Consider the following 22,323-nt stretch of genomic DNA (forward strand, 5'->3'; position numbering starts at 1 on the left):
TCCAATAGATTAATCCCCTTTGAGTAATTCTCTTTCAATTTTTGGTCATTAGAAAAAATTGTTTTGTTTACTCCTTCTAAACTACTGCGAATAGACCTAAGCCAGAGACTGTTTGCTCCTTTATTTCCAATAAGGGATACTCAAGGCAAGTACTGGGTTTTTCAATAACAATCCCAGCTATCTGGTATATATTTTGGAGGACGGCCTAGTCGCCTTGGGCAGAAATAAATTACAGAAGGAAGCAGGCATGGTGAATGTGGGTCTTTCAAAGACATCAGCCTGTCCCCTGGACTTGCTGTCTCCACACCCAGGCAGCCAAGCTCTGGGAATATTTCCTGTTTGGTTTCCACTGCGAGGAAACCTTCACAAGAAACGGCATCCAATGCAAACTGGATGGCCCCTGTGCCGCTCAGGTGAAAGCAGAAGCTGAAAAAGACTCCTGAGATGAAAACTAGATGCTCATAAAGCACTAACCCCTTCACTGTTTATCAGACATTCCGAATGGACATGAGAGTGCTTTCCTGAAAGGAAAAAAAAGCTGGTTCAGATTCTGAAGCCCTAAAGGCTATGACTCTGAGAAAAAGACCAGCATTTTCTACATGCCCACATAAGCCTTCATTACACCCACCATCCTGCTCCCTAATCTGAACGACCTCTCCACACGTCTGAGAAAAAATATAAAATTGAAATCTGCCTCTTACAGATTTTTCTTCCTAGTGGGAAAATGGGCGCATCCCTTTACAATATGCAGGATGATGGCATTTGGGGCATTATTAGATGGTATTATGGTCAGACAGCATGGAAATACCTGAGTCCTGCCTTAGCCCACCCAATCCTCCTCCCCCATGCATGAGGGACAGTGGTGAATGGACACAAGAACCAACTTAGTGCAGAGCTTGTGTCTTAAACTCCACTACAGAGTACTCCACAGTGTACTGGGCTGGAACACAGAAACTTGCCCCAAATTTAGCAACCTCTGTATCTTCCTTTGCCTAGACTCATATCTCAGCACTTCACCACCATGAGAAGGAATGCTCATGGGAAGAGGCAAAAAGAGTGAGCTAGCCGTTTCCACGTGGGACCCTTGCAAGAACCAGTGACGCTGACTGCTGATCCACAAGGCCCAATCTGTATCCTAAAACTGACCCAATCCAATCACAGTTCCCTCCTCCTGGGAAGGAGACAAACTAAAACCTTCTCCTCTTTCCCATGGGATATGATTAGCAATATGTATCAAGAATATTAAAATATTCATTCCCTTTGGCCCAGCGATATTATCATTTATCATTGCTTACTATGGATTAAACATTGTTCTAAGTAAGTGCCTTAAAAGTATTAATGTATTTAAGTCAGCATTAATAACCCTGTATTTTAAGTACTACTATTTTTAAGTACTACTATTTGTCCCATTTTTTTTGTTGTTGTTGTTTTGTTTTGGCCTCATGGCATATGTGATCTTAGTTCCCCAACCAGGGATCGAACCCATGCCCCTTGCATTGGAAGCATGGAGTCTTAACCACTGAGCTGCCAGGGAAGTCCCTGTCCCCTGTTTTAAAGATGGGGAAACCAAGGCATGGAAAGGCTCAGAAAACTGCCCATGACCTGAGAGCTGGTGGTGGAGCCTAGCTGCGATCCCAGGCAATCAGGCTCCAGTCTGTGTTGTTAAGCATTAAACTCTACTGCATTTCAGTAAAACCACTTATAGAATTGTGTGTCCTAAGACAAGAATTGAATATAGAAAAAAGATTAACACAAAAAGATGTTCATCTCATCATTATTTACAATAAAGGAAAAACTGGAAATTAAAACAACTGAAGAAGATTTAGTTAAAGTAGGGTATATGAAATATTATGTATCCATTAAAACAACGTGTAATAACTTGGGTTGCTGGGTTGTTGCAGACCTACCCGAGGCTTCTATCAATACATGATACAGAGAGCAGGGTTTCTCTGAGCCGTCAGGCAGCCTCCTCATGCCCCTATAATATTAGGGGAGAATCAGGAGACCAGGTTCCTGCAGAGGCTCTGAGACAACTCACTGAATGGACAACTAGCCTCTCTCTGACAGACAAGAGCTTCAGCTCAGGGTTAGAACCACTCAACATTACCATCTATTTAATAAGAAGTGTTAGCACTTGCTATTGGGAAGGCACCGTTCTAAGCATTTTGTGTGTAGTCGCTAATCTATCGTTACCTAAGAGGTAGACACTGCTGTTACATCTTCTCTTGCAGCAAACACACACAACTGAAAAGTCCAAGCCAGGATTCAAACCAAGGCCCTCTGGTTACACCGTCTTTGGCCTTAACCAGCACCCCACACAGCCATTCCAGCACAGAGCCTGCAGTGGGGGCCACCTCCTGCCCACCAGCCTGTGGGCATGGATGTGTGTGGCCCTGCGGCCAGCACATTCCTGCACTGAGAGTGAGGTCCATGCAAGACCGTGGGGCTGGATCCCGGTGGCACAGGGGATGGGGGCGAAGCAGGGCCCGGGGTGGGAGGCTGCGGAGGGAGGGACATGTCCCCCACCCTCTTGCACACAAACACCTCTTACCCATCTGACCCAACGCACAGGCAGAGACCTAGGGGTGGAGGGTATATAGAAAATCTCTGTACCTTTCGGTTCATTTTTCTGTGAACTTAAAACTATTCTTTAAAAAAAAAAAGTCTATTAAAAAAATTAACTTCTTAATCTCATTTTACTGCAATCCACCTTCAATGTCTAATGCATTACAGAAATTGCTTCAAGTCATTTTCTAACTCCCAAGACAATTGTTTATTTTAGTCTTTTTTTCCTCTTTTACTTCTTTGACCAGTTCTTTCTTTCTCCTTCCTAAGAAACTTTGTCTTAGATTTTTTTAAATGTTTGCTGACTCGGTAAAGGGAAATGCAGGTTTTCTCTGGCCTTTGTGGCCACTGAAGCCCTTTCCTGTCTCTTCCCACCCCTTCAATATCCAGGACCCCATGGATTTGTCTCTGATTCTCCTCTTTTAACCATCAAAGTATCTTGGATTCACCCCCATCATCAGATTCCCACTATTAACCGTCATTGATTCTCTACTAACAAATAATTGATTCTCTCATGGAACTCTCTTTTTCTACCTCATTCAAGTATCCAGCCATTATTTTCAATCATCAATAAGGCAGACACAGCTGAGTGTACCATGAAAACCTTAAGACCAACTTGTCCAGTATCAAACTGGTTTCAACCCCTCCATCCTCTCCATCTGCTGCTTCTCTTCCTCTTTCTCATTATTAATCAGAAGCAAAAGAAGTATAAGTAATGCCCTGTACATACAATTCATCCACCTATTTGGTTCCTTTTCCTATTCTTTCTGAGAAACAGATCTCATGGACACAGTTTCCTCAGTTTACCCACTTAGGGTTCCAGCCTCAGGAAGCACACGCTGGAAGGGTGACCAAAAGGCCATCTTTTTTATGTCATCTCAACCGAAAGGAATAGCTTGACTGTTTACTCCAGTCTACTCAGGGGGGACATAAGGTGACTGGAATTCTCTCACTAAATTTCCACCAGTAAGATGGTCATAGATTTAAAGTTGGAAAATTAGTTAATACCCAGAAAGGCAGACCTTCTCAAAGGTTCACTCTGCAACCTACTGTCGTCTTGCTTGGAGCACAGGCAGAGTCACAAGCCTCTGCATTACGAGGAAGAACAAAGACCTCACTGTTGTCACCCGAAGGTTGAACTCTATTCCCACCAAGTCCAACCTTGGGAGGCCCACAGAGAGGAATTGTGAAGGTTTTCCCACTATGGACTGACCTTGCTCTCAGTGGACGGGAGGTAAATACTGACTTATTTGTATTCTCAAACTATCTTGGCAGGAGGGCCAGGCACAACTCACGATAAATTTGAAACGTTGGTACACCTAGGAAAAACAGACCAACAGAATGTTTGCCTTCCATGAAGAATGCACTGTTTGATATAGCGAGTGCTTGGAGGAGGGGGCGGAGGGGGCAGTCAGATCGGGGCACGAAGGGCAAAGTCGTTAAGAGCTGGGACAATATTATAATGATGATGATGATAATGATGAATAATTTACCCATAGTAGGTGCACATATGAAAACTCTCTTCTGTATCAGCCACTGTTGATGGCTTTTAGGGCGTCTTTTTAATCTTCCCAGTCACACTGGCAGATTGTCATCATGGTCCTCAGCTACAGGAACATGGGGATCAGAGAGGTTAATGAGCTTGCCCAAGTCACACAGCTGCCAAATGAGCGAGCCCCGATTCACCCCCCAGGTCTGGATGACGTCATTTGTGCACTTTCCACGACCGCATGTTGCTGTGGGAAGCAAGGACATAGTGAGGTGTCTGATTGTTCGGGCCAAGCACGCAGAGGTCTCAGCCACTGTCTGAGAGGCCCCACACGAAGGCAGGGTGGGATGGAGCCCGAAGAACACTTGGTTCTAGAAGAGGGGAGGGAGCTGGTTCCAGATGAGGTCACACACTGGACACTGGCTCAGAGGAGTAACTCCCACAGGCCTGGAGCAGAGCAGAGGGACTCAGGCAGAAGCTGATGTAATCAATGTCAGGGGAACCCAAGGAACTTGGAGTGATGGCGGAATAGTGTCAAATGGGCAAGACAGACACAGCAACCTCAGGGGGGCCTTCAAGAATTAAACTGGGGCTGGAGCCGTTCCTTACAGGTTTCCAAGAAAGAAAGCTGGTCACAATAGATTGGAGAAGACATGGAGGAGAAGGAGGAAAGAACGGCAAGACTTTCTAGCAGTAAAACTGGCTGCCTTGCTGGGTAGTGAGTTCTCCATCATGAGAAAGATTCAGAGTAGATTTGACAGGAAAACAACATCAGAGACTTAAGTATCAAGCTCAGATGGATGACTGCATGTCTCTCCTAAACTTGAGGTTCCACTGCCCCGACTTTACCAGAAATTTTCACACTGACCTCCTAGGGCTTCCACACAGAGCCCCAAACCCCTCTTCACTGCCAGGTGGACCTCATCCCTCAGCTGAGCCCTGAGTGGGAGACCGCAGTTTGATGGAAGCTTAGAAGTTGAGGATTCTAAGAAAACCCACTTCACTCTCTAAGGTTAGGTCTCATCTTCTACGAAACAGGGATAACAATGTCTTCCTTACTATCAATATATTTAGATAAAAAATTCTTAGCACAGTAGTTCAGAGAAGATTAAATGAATCTAAATCAGTAATCTCTTTAAACCCTCTTGATTCTTAGCACAGTGGCTCAGAGAAGGTTAAATGAATCTAAATCAGTAATCTCTTTGAACCCTCTTGATTCTTAGCACAGTGGCTCAGAGAAGGTTAAATGAATCTAAATCAGTGATCTCTTTGAACCCTCTTGATTCTTAGCACAGTGGCTCAGAGAAGGTTAAATGAATCTTAATCAGTAATCTCTTTGAACCCTCTTGATTCTTAGCACAGTGGCTCAGAGAAGGTTAAATGAATCTAAATCAGTAATCTCTTTGAACCCTCTTGATTCTTAGCACAGTGGCTCAGAGAAGGTTAAATGAATCTAAATCAGTAATCTCTTTGAACCCTCTTGATTCTTAGCACAGTGGCTCAGAGAAGGTTAAATGAATCTAAATCAGTAATCTCTTTGAACACTCTTGATTGGATCATTTCATGTAATACACATTTAAAAGTGTCCACTCAAGAGTAGCCATTTTTTAGGCACCAAAATTGTGCAATCCAACATGGCAGCCACTAGCCACAAGTGGCCATTGAACACTCCCATCAGATAGCGCTGGTCTAGGAAATCAGAAGAGAATAGGACAAGAGCTGTGTCCAAGACAATGAATGTGGGGGAGACAAATACAAAATACGTATAAAGTGTGTAGAAGTTCTGTAATAGAGGTATATTCAGTGTAAGTACAAATGGGGCCAAATCTGTGGGGCTGGGGGGCAGGGCAGGGATGGTGTGTCATGCATCTATATCATGGTAGTGAGGGAAGCCCTTAGATTGATCACCTATAGTGACAAGATGCTTGCATGTTTTCTACACATGCTCTAGTTTTCTCAACCATTCCGCAAGACAGATGAAGAAACCAAGGTTCAGAGAGGTGACAAAGTCTGGCCGTTCTCATATAACTCATAAGTGACAGATCTGAAGTTTTCGTTTTGTTTTTGTTTTCTTTTCTTCTGGCAGCGCCGTGTGGCACATGGGATCAAACCCGTGTCCCCTGCATTGGAAGCGTGGAATCTTAACCACTGGACCCCCCAGGGAAGTCCCAGATCTGAAGTTTTAACCCCAAAACTATCGGCACCCTTACTCTTTACCTCTATTCAATACTGCCCCATCTTAGCAGAGTCTTTACGGTCTCAAAGCCTGTCCCCAGCCTTCTCTTCAAATTCACTGTCCACCAGTCACAGCTACAGGTGGGAGTCCTAAGTAGAAAGAAGGCAACTTGCACATCTGCCATCACCAATCTTCCCTCCAAACATTTCAACATTGCTCGTGCTATTTCCAAGTTCATTCCTATCACTTCCCCTGAATGCTTCCCCAGAACCTCTGAACACAGCCTTCAAATGTGTCCCGCCTTTAGTATTAACAGACAAACAGCCATGAGACCAGATGAATGCGTCTGTTAGAATTTGACACTCCGGAAAACAGCCTGGAGGAACTTTAAATAGCAACTGGTGGAATAAACACACCAATGACTCTGGGTGGCCAGGGGATGTGTTGTAAACAGCAATTTAATAAAGAAAGTAAAACCCTGGTGACTGTTTTAAAATCCTCACCAAACACTTTTGGATTAAAGGCAATATTTTTATAGCTCCTATTCCCTGGCTATAAATGTGGGCTTCTTAAATAGCCCTTTCAGAAGCCCAGGTCCAGACCAGGGGACAAGCTGGTGACATCATACGGCTCCACAAAAGAGGAATTGTTCCACCTCCAAGAGAACTGAGTGCGGCCCGCCTTCCCCAAGGGCCAGGTGGGGAAAGGGCCATCTGCCCTCGTTATCCTTGATGTGTGTGTGGCTCACGATGTGTTTTTTTCAGATCGCTGCCATTTCTCTTCGGGCTTTTCCTGTTGAGATTTTGGGGGTGGGGGTCCACCCAAAAGGGTTAGGTCATGTCCGACGTCAATCAGCATTTGGGACAGGGACAAAAATCCTCATCTTGAGAATATTCTCAGATTCAACTCTACCCCCTGACTCCCATCCCTCCTCTTCTTCTAGCCAATCATGCAGACATTGAGTTTCCAGTGTTTTCCCCTGAAGGAGGATGACCTGGACTGGGAACCTCTCCAGGAGGAAAGGAAAGTTCCCGTCCCTGTCTGGCCTCAGGGCCAAGCGCCTACAGCTTCCCCAGCTCTGAGAGGGATGCTTTCTCAGCGAGGCTCCCCGTGCTATGCATCCAAACGAGCCTCAGGCTCTTTACTCTTCCGTGAGTTGAGATGCTGTTTCCTGGGTCAAGTGCTTGTTGCTAGGACCTCAGAGGGGAGGTGGGAAGGAAAGGAGGCAAAGCAAAACTGCCCTGCCCTGCACGAGTAAATATTTTACTGAGCAAATACTACGTGCCAAGTACTATACTACATGCAAAGTCGAGCTAATCTGACACAGCCCCTGCCCTCTGGGAGCTTATAGCCTAGCCGGAGGGACCGATATCTGGCAAGTAAATCAAATAAAAACATTTAAAAATAAGTAACAAACTGTGATAAGGGCTATAAAGGAAGCAGAGTACTTTGATGGAGAAAAGAGAGCAGGACCTTCCTAGATTATGCAGCTGGAGAAGGTATGTCTGAGAAGGCCATCTTTGAGTTCAGACCTGGAGGATAAGCCTTACACTAAACGGCACTAATTTGGGCACACACCAAGTTTAAGAAGGGGTGGGCTATACTGACAGAAAAAAAAGCATGTGGAAAAGCACAGTGGGGGTGGATGGAGAAATGTGAAGATGAGTCAAACCTGATAAAACTTCTCCACAATTGGAGAAAGTCACCAGGAAGAAGCAGGTAAGGTCTCACCAGGTAAGAGGGCCTTGGACATCATGGGAAGAAGTCTGGGCTGGGAGTTCCCTGGCGGTCCAGTGGTTAGGACTCAGTGCTTTCGCTGCCGAGGGCCCAGGCTCGATCCCTGGTTGGGGAACTAAGATCCCACAAGCCGCGTGGCCCAGCCAAAAACAAAAAAGAAGAAGAAGTCCGGGCTTCATTTTAAGTACAATGGAAAGATCTGGAGGGTTTTACATAGGACAGGGACAATCACATCAGTGACATGTGTATCTTTCCCATGAGTTGGGCGGGAGCCCAACTCCATCTCAAGGATGAGATGAGTTAGGATGAGAGCTCTTGGTGACACCACATGGGATGATGGCAGGAGAGAGGTCAAATGTATGTTGAGGTAGAATCCACAGCAGCATTGGCTGCTGACGAGGTTGTGGAGGGGGGTGTTGAGGGCAAAGGTGGGTGCCAAAGGCTCCAAATGGCCCCCAGGTTTTAGAATTGGCCCAGTGAGTGGATGATGGAACACTGACTATGATGGGGAAGACTCAGGATGAATGGGGCTTTTTAAAATTCATTGGGGAATTCCCTGACGGTCCAGTGTTAAGAAGACTCAGCGCTTTCACTGTGGTGGCCTGGGTTTAATCCCTGATAGGGGAACTAAGATCCCATAAGCCGCGCCATGCGGCAAAAAAAAAAAAAAAAAAAAATTCATGGGACATTAACAGGGGAAGAATCCAGAACTGAATTTAAAGCATCGCGAGTTTGAGATGTCTTTTGAAATACAATTGGAAGCATCACACGGGCAACTGGAGCTGTGAGTCTGGAGGAGGAGCGCCAAGTCAAGAGGTAAGTGTGGCAGAGTCCCAGACAGAGAATTTGAAGCCTTGAGACGGAATAAGGCCCACCTAAGGAGAGCGTGTAGAAGATTGGAGCATCCGGGAGGGAGTCCTAAGGAGCACCAGGCAATGGCAGTGAGAAAGAGGTGAATACTCAATTATTTAATTAAAACAAAAAACATGGGCTTTAGTGAAATTGTCCTATATGCCACTGTAATGGTGGATACATGACATTACATTTATTTGCCCAAATCCACAGAGCTATCCAACACAAAAAGTGAACCCTAATATAAGCTATAGACTTCAGTTAATAATAATATATCAATATTCATTCATCAATTATAACAAATATGCCACACACATGCAAGATGGTAACGATAAGAGAAACTGGGGGGCAGGGAGTGAAGAGGAGGTTTCTGGGAGCTCTCAGTACTCTCGGCTCAGTTTTTCTACAAATCTAAAACTGCTCTAGATACAAATGAACTTATTTACAAAACAGAAATAGACTCACAAACATAGAAAACAAACTTACGGTTACCAAAGGGGAAAGGGGGGATGGGGGCGATAAATTAGGAGTTTGGGGTTAACATACACACGCTACTATTTATAAAATAGGTAAACAACAAGAACCACTGCATAGCACAGGGAACTATATGCAATACTTGTAATAACCTATAATGGAAAAGAATCTGAAGAAAAATACATATGTATAACTGAAACACTTTGCTGTACACTTGAAACTAACTCAGCATTGTAAATTAATTATACTTCAATTAAGAGAAGAGGTCGCTGATAAAAAAATAAACCTGGATTTATTTATGGAAAAAAATAAAACTGCTCTAAAAAATAGTTTATTAATTAAAAAGAAGACAGCATGGGCTTTCAGATCTGGCAAACAGAAAACAATCAAAAAGTGTCAGAGGCTTTCCCAGAAAGAGGAAAGAGCTTAAAACAATATAGATCTACTCTGAAGAAAGAAGACCATGTTCTTATAAGCCTAGTTTGAACATAGCACAGATCAAAGATCTAAGAGGAATCATTAGCTTTCCACCACTGTTCTATAACTTGCAATCTCAGAGTAAAGGACCTGAGAAGCTGGCAGAAAGCTTTTTGGATCAGTCACAAGATAACTGTAAAACATCGATCCTTTTCCCTTTTCAAATCAAAGCACATGTTTCCCAGATCAAAAGAGTCAATCAGAACTACTCCCACCCTTGGGACCTGAGTGACACTAAACCAATCCACTTAATTTTTCTGAGGCTCAGTTTCAATCATCTATAAAATGGAGAGAATGCAAAAAACTATACTCCAATATTTTTTTTAAAAAAAATAGAGAGAATGCGTATCCCGTGGGCTTGCTGTAAAGACCAGAAATATCTGCCATCACCATACTACTATAACTTATGGTCAGGATATTCAGGTATTATTGCTATTATCATCATCACTATTCTTATTAACCACTGGACGTTATGCTAAGTGCTTGTAGTCACTGTCTCGTTTAATCTTTCCAACAGCCCTGTAAAGTTAGTAGCCCTAGTCCCACTATTAAGATGAGTAAAGACTCAGAGAGGTTCAGTGACTTGCCCAAGATCCCACAGCTGCTAAACAGATGAAAGAAGGACGTGAACCTAGCTCAGCTTGTTTCTACAACGCTCTCAAACGCCTACACGTAGATTGCCCACATCGGTACAAGGAGTTTACATTACAAGTAAAATCTTCATTTTTTATCTCACACTCACACCTCTACATTACGTTAGACTTTCCCACATCAGTGGTCTTCCTTTGATGTCAGTACACAGGTAGTCTACAAAGCGGCTTAGCAAGAAGGAAATGAAGACGGATTAGACTCATTTTCCTCACTGAAGTTCAGAAGGAGTCAATCGCCCCTTGATTCTTCCTGTATTGTCTCAAAAAAAAAAAAGGTAAAATGGATTTGGTCCTTCAGACCTTCCAAAATCTGCAAACCCTGGCCTCCATCTGCACCTGGTCACCCAACAGTGATACGAACGGAGTCAGTTAGCGTGGAGGCCTTTCCCAGGGTCTAACTCACTCCATCTTGGTCGCACCCATGGAGGTCCCTTGCTTGTGTCGCAAAAAGCCTGCCTGGTTCTCAGTACTTTTCCTTAAAGCCCATTGTTTGGGTAAGAATAATTATACCAAGTCTTTCATTATATTTCTCCGTTATTTCTGTACTTCCTTTGAAAGTGGTTTTTAGGTGTTTGGAAAAATTTCAAAGAAAAAAGTGTTGGTTGGTGGAGATATGCAAGATAACAACAGTTTACATGTTACTTTAATTCTTATGGAAAAAATTCACCGTCTTTCTTTTCTTTTCTTTCTAAGGTGTGTTTTCCCAAGAATCTAGTTCTTGGTGAATCTACAAAATCCTAACAGAAGGCCTTATACTTGATCGTGGACTGTCCCCTTCGACCGCCTTCATTACTCCCTGCGAGCAAACCCTTCCCAAGTTCCGCATGAGCTGTGTAGTCACATGAGTGTGAACAGACGCAGGTGGTGCTCTGGCATCACACACACACGCACGCACACAATAACCTTCCTAGATTTGTGTGTGTGTGTCATTGAATACATTTCCCAGAACATTAAGTGAACTTCAGACTGCCAAACCAAAGACTTAAATATTGGGGTCTTCACAGACAGACCCCATGCTTCCTGGACTTTAAATTTAAAAAAAAGAAAGAAAGAAAAGAAAAAAAGACAAAAACGAAACCCTTAGTCCCTTAGTAAACTCTGATATGCTCTGAAAAGGCAAGTCAAGTAGGAAAAATTTTCCTAGGAGGAAATTTTTTTTTAAAGCCTAAAGAAGACACGAGAACAGGGGCCACCTTATGCTGCAGCCAGCAGAGGCATTCCAACATTCCCTCAGCAGGATTCCAGCCAACCTGCACAGTGTGCTTTTATAAAGGTGGCCCCAGGCACTTCAGGGCAAGATGTGGCTGGGAAGTCTACCTGCCCCCTCGTACTTCAGAGGAGCTGGCACAGTGGCTGTCAGACTTGCCTGAGAGCCATGGCAAAGAATGGACTTGTAATTTACATCCTGCTTATCACCTTACTCCTGGACCAGACCACCAGCCACACGTCCAAGTTCAAAGCCAGGAAGCACAGCAAACGCCGAGTGAAAGGTAATGGGGTTTCTCCGTCCCACAAAACTCTAGGCTAGCTCAGGGTGGGGAGGAGCTGGACAATGCTCATTTCCAGATTCTTCAAGGACACCAGCTCTGGTGACCGTACCGTGGCTTCAGGTGCATATGGCGTTTTCAGGGGACTGAGTGACCTCTTAATTTTCTGGGACAGTTTGATATTTAAAGGAATCAAGTGGTAGGCTGTATTGTATATCTGTATTGTATTCTGTACTGTATATCCTTTGTCAGGTGAGCTTAGGCATGAGAATGTTCTTTGGAGGGTGATAACCTGGATACAACATCAGGTATTTGGAATGAGGGATCAAGTAGAAGAGACTGATTAACAGGGTATACCATTTCACTCGTAGATATTGTATGATGTTCACATATACCTGCAAGATAACTATAATCTTACTAAATGTGCACTAGAGGATAAAGCTATTGGTAATGTGACTTCCGTTTCATCATTAGTTATCATGTAGGTATATTTTCGTATCCCTGGCACTATAAGGACAGTCTACACTATATTTTTAAGATTTTAATGTCATAGAGAAGTTGAAACTCTTTCACTTAAAAATATTTCAACAAACAACGTCATGTAGCATTTGAAGACATTTTAATGCAAAACAATCTCCAAGCAAACCCAAATTTGGGGTGGCTTGAATTAGGTTAAGAGATTAAAAAAAAAAAAATCCTGCAAGGAACAATGATGATGGCAATGTATTTGCAATATGCTAAAACCAAATCAAAAGGAAAAGCATCAAGAAAAGTGTGGGGTGATGTTTTATCTCATCCTGAGTCATTTTCATATCAGGATATTTCAAGGTAAATATTAGGACACTATTTCCTTATCAATTTCACTTCACTAGTAACAAAACACACCAAAGATACAAATAACATTAAAGTCTTGATTTAACACAACACGAATGGCTGGTGGGTAAAAGGGAGCTTATCTTGCACCGTGTTTTTAAGATTACACAGTGCCCTTTTCCAGGAATATTTATTTATACACTTTAGGTCTGATGCAAAGTTTCTTTTTTTTTTTTTTTTTTGCGGTACGCGGGCCTCTCACTGTTGTGGCCTCTCCCGTTGCGGAGCACAGGCTCCGGACGCGCAGGCTCAGCGGCCATGGCTCACGGGCCCAGCCACTCCGCGGCATGTGGGATCCTCCCGGACCGGGGCACGAACCCGCGTCCCCTGCATCAGCAGGCGGACTCTCAACCACTGCGCCACCAGGGAAGCCCTGATGCAAAGTTTCTTAAGTGGAATCTTTTTTCCTTATAAAATATTACACTCCTCTGTTATTCCTTTTAATGATAGATTAAAATATTTCTCATGAGTGATAAAGACAGGAAAAGGAGGGAGAGAAGATGTGGAATACTTCTGTTGCCAGCATTTGTTTACCATAAAGAAGGACTTAGCAAAGTGGTGACCACCCAGTAAGGATGCAGGGAGGTGTTTGAATATGTGAGTGTGTGTGTGTGTGCTGTGTGGGTGTTTCTCAGTTGTAGTTCAGGTTATTATGCCCTACCCTCCAAGACACACACGCAAGCATGCTTTTGTTTGTTTTTTAACAGACTGGGTCCACATTTTAAATATCATCCTCCCAAAGCAGTTTTGCTCATTTTTGCCTTGAGATCCGAGAAAGTAGATTCTACAGTAAGTGAAACCATTAGCCTAAACTTGCTAAACATTTCTTTCCCCCATACATTTTTAAAATATTTTAAGTACCTGGAAAGAATACCAAAGTTTATGAAATCAAAAGCGAAAGCCATTTTTTCTCTCTCGATTCTTTCCACAGAATTACCCCCTATTAACTGTTAGGAGATAGTATCCCCAGAGTTTTCTTTAATGTCCGATTAAAAATTGATACTTTTAACAAAATAAGAGTTGGCTATCCAAAGTACTTGGCAGACAAATTAATTGATTTTATCTATTAAATCTTGGATAACCTTAAATATAAGGCATACCTCAGCCCTTTTAACAGCTGCATAATATTCCCTTATGGATGGGTCATGACTTATTTAATCTGTTCCCTCTTGGTGAACTTTTGTGTTCATCAAATCCATCCCGTTATGATCCAATGCCTCAGTGAACTACTTTGTAAACAGATATTGATCCCCATGCTAGAATATTGTGATGATACACTTCTAGAAGTAAAATTGTAGGTTAATTACACTGTCTCTCAAAATGGTAGCATGAACCCATGCTCTCATCTTCAGCGTACAAGAGCACCCATTCATACCTTGACAACCTGACATCCTATCATCAGGTTAAGCTGTGCCAGCCTAACGAAACCCAAAAACCTTTTAATTTGCATCTCTTTGATGGTTAACAAAGTTGAGGTATTTTTCATACGTTTACTGGTCATTTATTCCAGGAATTATTTTTGCATTCCTACCCTGTGTCTGCTTTTGGAGAACAACAATAATAAAATGAAAGGGAGCCTTTTTTAAAAACTTGAAATGGCAGTTGAGTGATTTAGCTCCAAAACCAAGTTCTCCCTGCTATTTGCTTCATAGGTCTCAACAAATTAGGTGGAGCAATGCAAATTATGTTGTAGTCATGAATCAAAAATAAATTTTTTGATTGTGAAATAGTTGTTCCCTGTATTCATTGTCAACAAAACACATCCACATTTCTCACAAAGGACAGAAGCAGAAGCCAAGCCACCTGGATAACGACTTCCATAGTAATCTCCCAAGAGCCTAATAATAATTCATGTGTCTTCGTGTTAATTACAATGTTTACAGCTTCCCTATGGAGGCCCTTTATTTAAATAGCATGGAGCAGGAAGCCAAGAGGGACTGGGGGTGACATTTGTATGGTTTACAACTTGTAACTTGGGAGGAAACTTCAGCAGTCTTTGCAAGTCTGGCCTCCAACAGGCGATGGCTTTGCATCCTGAAGGTACCCTTATATTTATGCTGGATTCTATGGTCCCGTTGAGGAAACCCTGAGCTACTGGACACTTTGAGAATTGATGTCCATCCCTGGATACCCCAGAGGCATTTCCTAACCCAAATGTGGAAACACCTGGCTTGTAAAGCATACGTTTAAGGGGAAAATGAGGGACTTTCCTGGCGGTCTAGTGGTTAAGACTCCCCACTTCCACTGCGGGGGGCACAGGTTCGATCCCTGGTCACGGAACTAAGATCCTGCTTGTGGTGCGGTGTGGCCAAAAAAAGAAAAGGGGTGGGAGGGTAAAGTGAATCAGCACATTTGGATTTGGTCCTGTCCTGAAATTCCCTATGTGGTATCCCCACGAAAAGGCAGCTAGGAACAGCCATACCAAGCTTCAAGCATCTTAGCTATTTGAGGCCATGTACTAGGGACCAACCAGGTAAAGGTGGTCACTGTGCAGAAGCAGACGGGAGGGGTGGGAAGAGAACAGACTTGAAGTCAGAGAGATTCAAATCCCAGCTCTGCACCTTACTAGCTGGGTGACCTTTGACAGGTTAATTCAGATTTCTGTGCCTCTCTTTCTCCTTTTGTGAAATGATAGCGTCCATCTCATAGTAATACTGAAAGAATTAACCTCCCGGTGCACAGTATATGGTGGCTTTTAATATTTATTAAGATTTATTATAATTCCTGCCTTTGAAGAGCTCACAAGCTGTCAGTTTCTAAGACAGTCCCCATCAGGTCTGGATTTTTTATTTAGTTAAGGCTGCTCATTTTCTACTACTTACTTATACCCAAGGTTGGTAAAGGACAGCCACGAAGACTAACCTCATCCAGGGACATTCAAGACTAAGTAAATTGCTAATCCCTAATGCAGAAGCATTTTTAGAGGGCTTTTTATCACTGCCTTTCCCTGCTTCTCCGTGAAAATCACTGAACCCTGCTAGGAGCCACTATACCTGGAACATCAGCTGAGTACGGATACTGGGGACAGGGGACTTGGGGACCCAATTAAGTCTGAGTGTGAGTTCTACCACTTATCTGCCAATTTAGCTCGTTGAGTTCATTCTCATCCTTCAATGAGAATCTCATCTTCCTCCACTCATAACTATTTTTGAAGAGTAAATGAAAATAACACAGAAGTACTTTGTATGCCATAAAGTGTCCGTTCACTCAGCAAACATTATGAGACTGATTATGTGCCAAGCATCATGTTAAACATCGGGAATACCATGGACAACCAGAGAGATGATATTAAGTAAGTAAAGGAAGACGATTATAGATTGCAGAAATTGTGCGGAAGAAAAAAAAAAAAAAAGAAATTGTGCGGAAGAAAAATAAAGGTTCAAGTAAAGAGATCAGCCAGAGGGATGCCAATGTAAAGAGAATGATCAGAAAGTCTTCTCAGAAGAGGAAGAGGCAGGACAGGAATAAAGATGCAGACGTAGAGAATGGACTTGAGGACAAGGGGAGGGGGAACGGTGAGATGGGACGAAGTGAGAGAGTGGCATGGACATATATACACTACCAAATGTAAAACAGACAGCTAGTGGGAAGCAGCCGCATAGCACAGGGAGATCAGCTCAGTGCTTCGTGACCACCTAGAGGGGTGGGATAGGGAGGGTGGGAGGGAGGCTCAAGAGGGAGGGGATATGGGGATATATGTATATGTATAGCTGATTCACTTCGTTATAGAGCAGAAACTAACACAACAATGTAAAGCAATTACACTCCAAAAAACATGTTAAAAAAAAAAAAGAAGAAGAAGAGGAGAACTTTAAGCTTGATAAGGAGATGGACAAGAGCTGGGCAAGAGTGTTCCAGGCAGAAGGAATACGAAAGAAGCATCCTGAGATGAGACAGATTGCTCTAGGATGCATCTGAAATCAACAAGTCTGAAGTCTGGTGATGGAGGGCGAGTCCCACAGGGTGGGGCTGGAGCAACAGACAGGAGCCCCATCCCCCAGAAGGACCTTCTAATATTATTACTCCCACCAAGCCCTTATACATCTTCCTGGATAACTTATTTTCATGCATTATTTTCCACGTACACTGGGCTCAGTTTCATCAAAATCACCCTCGCCTTAAATTCTGGATTCCAAAGCTTTATTTTATTTTGTTTTACTTGTATCTTATTTTAATCATATGCTTTTCATTCCTCCTATCCCGCCCTACCCTAAAATATCCTCAGAAAAGGATGGAGACCTGAAGACTCAAGTGGAAAAGCTCTGGAGAGAAGTCCATGCCCTGAAGGAAATGCAAGCCCTGCAGACAGGTGAGATCCCATCTCATCTCAAACGAGATGGGAAAAGAACCTGATTTGTCAGCAATTCAAACCATATAGAGAGTACGTGCTGAGTTGTAAGCGACATTTTTTTAAAAGAGACATTGACAAGCCAGAGACGTGTCCAGGAGAAAGGATCTAAAAGCTGGGGAGATGACTGTTTGGGGAAATCAGCTTGATTTTCCACTCCCTACCCCTGTAGATGGGTGGTATAGAAATAAAACCAGGCATTTCAATAATACAGTTTAAAAGTCCGTCCATAATTCTTCTTTAATGGGCAATGAAAGAAAACTGAAGAAGTATTAACTAGCTAAAATAATCAGCATTATTTAGATGTTTACTAAGTGTCCATTAGGAGATCGCCGAGGTTGAACTAAACACAGGATCAGAGGACTCACTCCCGACAAGTAGGGCAACACGTGCAGAGAAGACCAGTGGTTAGAGCCACAGTTTGCCAGCAGAGGGCAGCATCCGGTGTTCCTTTTTCATGGAGTAGCGCTCCTGGCAGCCTATGCAGCTGGACCCACTGCTGTCCAGGAGCTACTCTGCTGGCTCCCAGGGCAAGGAAATGAGAGCCACACTAGGTAAGTTCAGGAACATCCCTGGCTTGTAAGGTTCACATCCTCAGGAATGAATACTCTCACAGCAACTCCAAAAGCAGAGCTCTGAGGGTCTCACAAGAGAACTGCCCAATTATAAGACTTACTACCTTCAAGGAGGACTGAAGTTACAGCTTTTCCATCAAGTATGTATAACTCCCAGGCCAGCTGTATGTTACTGATCCTGAGTCATTTTTACCATAAGCAACGTTGCCTAGTAACACTGGTGACAGGGCCCTTTATCAGGTTCCCAGGGGAACAGAATTAGAAAGTTAAAGGACGGCCAAATGCGTCTGCAGAAGGGGAGAGCTTTGTTAACCCTCTAACCACAGCTGGGGACTATAATAATACTTCATAAACATTAACACATTAATCCTCCAACAATTTATGAGATGATGCTGCTATGATTATCCTCATTTTACAGATGAGGAAACTGAGGCACAGAGAAATTAAATAATTTTTCCAAAGCTTACACAGCTAGTAAATGTCAGAACTGACACCTAAGTCCAGGCACTACAGCCCTGGAGCCTGAGTCTCCAACGTTATGCCTTGAAACTATCTTTCTATTTGTTTTATCCTGGGTAAGACAAACAATATTACCAGGGATCAGTTATCTGCATAAGAAAAGCCCTATCGCTCCACACGCAAACTCAGACTTCTGTTTTTGTTTGTTTTTTAATAATTGTGGCACACCAACCAGTTCCAAAAGTTCCAAGGAAATTCAGCACATAATGGAGCTACACAAACTAGCGAACATGTATATATATCCAAGCAGCAGGAGGCTAAAGGCCAGGGTTTAAGGGTGAGCCAGACCTGGGTTTCCGTAGTTGTGATCTTATGTGACGGGTAAGTCACCTTTGTATAGGCTAAGTTGTTAACAAGTAACAACTTCTTTAAGCTTCACTATCCTGATATGTAAAGATGGGCATAATAAAAACTCACTTCATGGGATGGTTGTGATTATGACATGAGTTCATTTATGTAAAGTACTTGGCACAGTGTCTGACTCATACAAAGTCTTCAGTACATGCTAACTCACCATTGTCACTGCACATCATTCATTCCACAACTATTTACTGCTATTGGCCAGATCCAGTCCTGGATTATTATACTACAAAAGCATCTTAATATGTCAAATTTCACATCTTTACAGTCTGTCTCCGAGGCACAAAATTTCACAAGAAGTGCTACCTTGCTTTGGAAGGCTTGAAGCACTTCCACGAAGCCAACGAAGACTGCATTTCCAGGGGAGGGACGCTGGTTGTCCCCAGAAGCTCCGACGAAATCAATGCCGTCCGAGACTATGGTAAAAGGAGCCTGCCAGGGGTCAATGAGTTTTGGCTGGGCATCAACGACATGGTCACAGAAGGCAAGTTTGTCGATATCAATGGAGTCGCCATCTCCTTCCTCAACTGGGACCATGCACAGCCTAACGGTGGCAAGCGGGAAAACTGCGTCCTCTTCTCACAGTCAGCTCAGGGCAAATGGAGTGACGAGGTCTGTCGTAGCAGCAAGAGGTACATATGTGAGTTCACCATCCCCTAATAGACCCTTCTTGAATGTGTCTTCCAAGCAAGATCGGTCATGATTTATAGGCTGATGGATCCCAGGAATAAGTCAAAATTGTCCTCCCTCACGGGACTCTGTGTTCACAGGAATACAAGAGTCAGCCAGTTTGGCTACCACATTGTATTGTGGTTTTGCCCTCCCTGGGGTATGGGGGAGCAGAAATAATGATCTAGCCATGTACACACTGTTAAAGGGGCTTCTGCAAAATGGGCTATCAGACCTTTCTCACTCCTGGTCCCTCCTACTTGTATCGACCAGGTTAGTGTTAAAAATACAACAGCCAGAAAAGCAAGCTTAGACGACCTGGAAGATTTTCTCTTAAAAGTTTAGGATATATTTGATTGATGAGGTGCTACATAATCCAAAAACTTTTCAGTCTGATGTTCAATCTATTCCATCCTAATGATAGTATCTTATTAGTCCATCACCCTTTCTTTGAGTTGCAGCATCCCCTGGTGGGACTAGTATCTTCTCTGTCACATCAAAACATGAATGTCTCAGAGAGGTTCTGATTTAATTCCATTTTCTTCAAACCCATCCTACTCCCCCCAGCCCTCCAGCCATATACACATCTTTTTTTTTTTTTTTTTTTGGAAGTTCCAAGTAAAGATCTGGAAGGAAATATTAAGGCAGTATTGGTAACCCTAAGACAGAACAGAGTAGCAGATTGTATAGAAAAAGAAAATTTTAAAAAGTCTACTTTTTCCCTGCATTAACATGTTTACCTGACTTTATGAAATCAAGGGTGGATATGACATGTTAGTTTCCTTTTTTTAACATATTTTACATACATATATATTTAACAATCATATATTTAAGTCTATTATGAGCAATCTATATTTGGAGGTTGAAAGCTGGATTTAAATAATATTATTTTGGAGTCACATGTCTATGTTATTTTTTATTATTCTGCTATTCCCACTAAATTGTTTCACTAGATTGTGTAAAGTAACGTCATTGCTTGATATGAAGTTACGAAGTTAAGACTTGGGGGAAATGGGCTTCTTAGGAGCAAACAATCCTAAGTATATTCTGTTTTTCAAATAAATGTCTTTTTTTTTTCTTTAAATGCTGATTGTGTTTGGGGAGCAAAGTCCTTCTCTACAAACTTTAATTATGTATGCTTGGAATTAAGTTTTAGTTCTTTACATTGCACAATAATAAAGCCTGAATTCTGATCAATGTGGATGTACGTGGGTATTGATTACAGTTATTTAAACTATGTTGGTTTATATCAGACTCGGCAAAAGTCAGGGAGAAATACCCTGGATTTAATCAAACCGGTGATTTAGATGTACTACAAGGATAGTTTTACTTGACAATAAAGAAGTAAAGTCCATGAAATTCCCTGGTGGTCCAGTGGTTAGGATTCAGCACCTTCACTGCTGGAGCCTGGGTTCCATCCCTGGTCAGGGAACTAAGACCCCAGAAGCGGCACAGCGCAGTCAAAAAAAAAAGTCCAGGGAGAGGAGGAGACTTAAAAACAAAATTTGTATCTGCAATTAGTTTTGATTGACGCTGGCCAACTTCCTACGCCAACAGAACCACAGTCTCCTTAAAGATAATGACAATAATGAGATTCATAGATAGTATGAGTAGCATATTCTAGACACTGTGCTCAATTTTACATAATTCTCATTTATCTTTGGAACAATCTAGGGATTTAGGCTCTAGAATTATTTCACTTCACAAAAGAACAAACTGAAGAAGAGAGGTGTGGTAATTTGCCCTAAATCAGCCCCAGGATTAGTGAAGTTGTGACCAGAAGCCAACAAGTCGACTCAGATTCTACATCCTTAGCAACTCAGAAGGAGCTGTGACAAGGTCAAGTCTGTTCAAACAGGCAATGGAAGTGGACTCTAATCCATCTCCCTGTTCCCTCATGTGGGGTAACAGTTTAGGCCAACACCTGACCTTGATGGGGCATTCAGTCTGAATCTGCTTCAAAAGGGTTAAATAAAGACAACTCCGGTTCACACAAGTCAGTGTCAGAGTTTGGGTACCTAGGAGATGGTGATAGATAAGGTCATGTTCCCCCAAATGCCCCAACCAGAAAGCTCAAGAGAAGCTTAATTCAAAGGAACAGAGGAAGGTTAGTTAGTGAGGGCAAATCAAGATGAGTTACCAAGACAAGGGGCAGATGGATGGGAGACAGAGCAAGATTGGAAGGAGTAGTTTAAGAGATTATCTGGTTTGCCCAGGGTCAGAATCATGACCTTGACTTTATTACTCAGCCAACATATCGACCAGAAGTCACACCCACTCCTTGGAAGCTGCCTGGACTATAACATAACGAATTCTGAAACTTGGTAGAAAGAGTGCCATGTGCAATTAGCAATGTCTCACAAGTTCATGATAGGAGGACACCAACATTTATACTACATAATTGTCATCCCTAGTATAAACCCTTGGCTTCCTGCAGTTATATTTAAAGTAGTCAAGTCCCTACAAGATTTACCAGAAAGCTGATTCTAATCTCTAAAGAAGTGTTTCTCAAGCATTCTTGTGCTTAAAAATCACATGGGAACCTTATCAACTTGCAGACCCGATAGATCGGGACTGAGGCCCCAGATTCTTCATTTTCTTTTTTTTGTTTGTTTTAATATATGTTATTTATTTATTTATGGCTGCGTTGGGTCTTCGTTGCTGTGCGCGGGCTTTCTCTAGTTGCAGCGAGCGGGGCTACTCTTTGTTGCGGTGTGCGGGCTTTAGTAGATGTGGCGCACAGGTTTCAGTAGCTGTGGCTCGTCACCAGGGAAGCCCCCCAGATTCTTCATTTCTAAAAGCATCTGGTGCAAGCCAACAGGGCTGGACCACACGCCACAGTCTGAGAGCAAGTATCTAAAGCTGTAGCTACTTGCCCAGAGACAGTCTCTGCCGATTCCAGCAGTTTTGTTTCCCTTTAACTCAAGTCAAGGGTAGGATCTACAATTCATCTGTGTGAAGAACAATACTAAGAGCAATTTCTCTACCCATCACAGATGCTTCCATCCATATTGTTAAATGAGGTACAAAGTAAAAATCAATTAGTTAAAGGAAATAATAGTTGAGATTCAA

General features: G+C 42.8%; 1 protein-coding gene across 1 annotated transcript; it reads left to right on the forward strand.

Moving 5' to 3' along the window:
- The first annotated feature begins 11,787 nt into the window (after positions 1-11,787).
- On the forward strand, positions 11,788-19,985 carry CLEC3A (C-type lectin domain family 3 member A). The gene is made up of 3 exons (XM_067718757.1): positions 11,788-11,910; positions 17,006-17,089; positions 18,851-19,985. The coding sequence occupies exons 1-3, from the start codon at positions 11,796-11,798 to the stop codon at positions 19,240-19,242; spliced, it is 591 nt and encodes a 196-aa protein (XP_067574858.1). The 5' UTR covers positions 11,788-11,795; the 3' UTR covers positions 19,243-19,985.
- The last annotated feature ends 2,338 nt before the right edge of the window (positions 19,986-22,323 follow it).

This window comes from Pseudorca crassidens, chromosome 20, assembly GCF_039906515.1.
Source record: "Pseudorca crassidens isolate mPseCra1 chromosome 20, mPseCra1.hap1, whole genome shotgun sequence".
NCBI classification, from domain to species: Eukaryota; Metazoa; Chordata; class Mammalia; order Artiodactyla; family Delphinidae; genus Pseudorca; species Pseudorca crassidens.

Coding starts and splice junctions, on each gene's coding strand:
- CLEC3A (XM_067718757.1), top strand. CDS start 11,796: ATGGCAAAGAATGGACTTGTAATTTACATCCTGCTTATCACCTTACTC. Junction 11,911..17,005: donor CAGCAAACGCCGAGTGAAAG/GTAATGGGGTTT, acceptor AAATATCCTCAG/AAAAGGATGGAGACCTGAAG. Junction 17,090..18,850: donor AATGCAAGCCCTGCAGACAG/GTGAGATCCCAT, acceptor ACATCTTTACAG/TCTGTCTCCGAGGCACAAAA.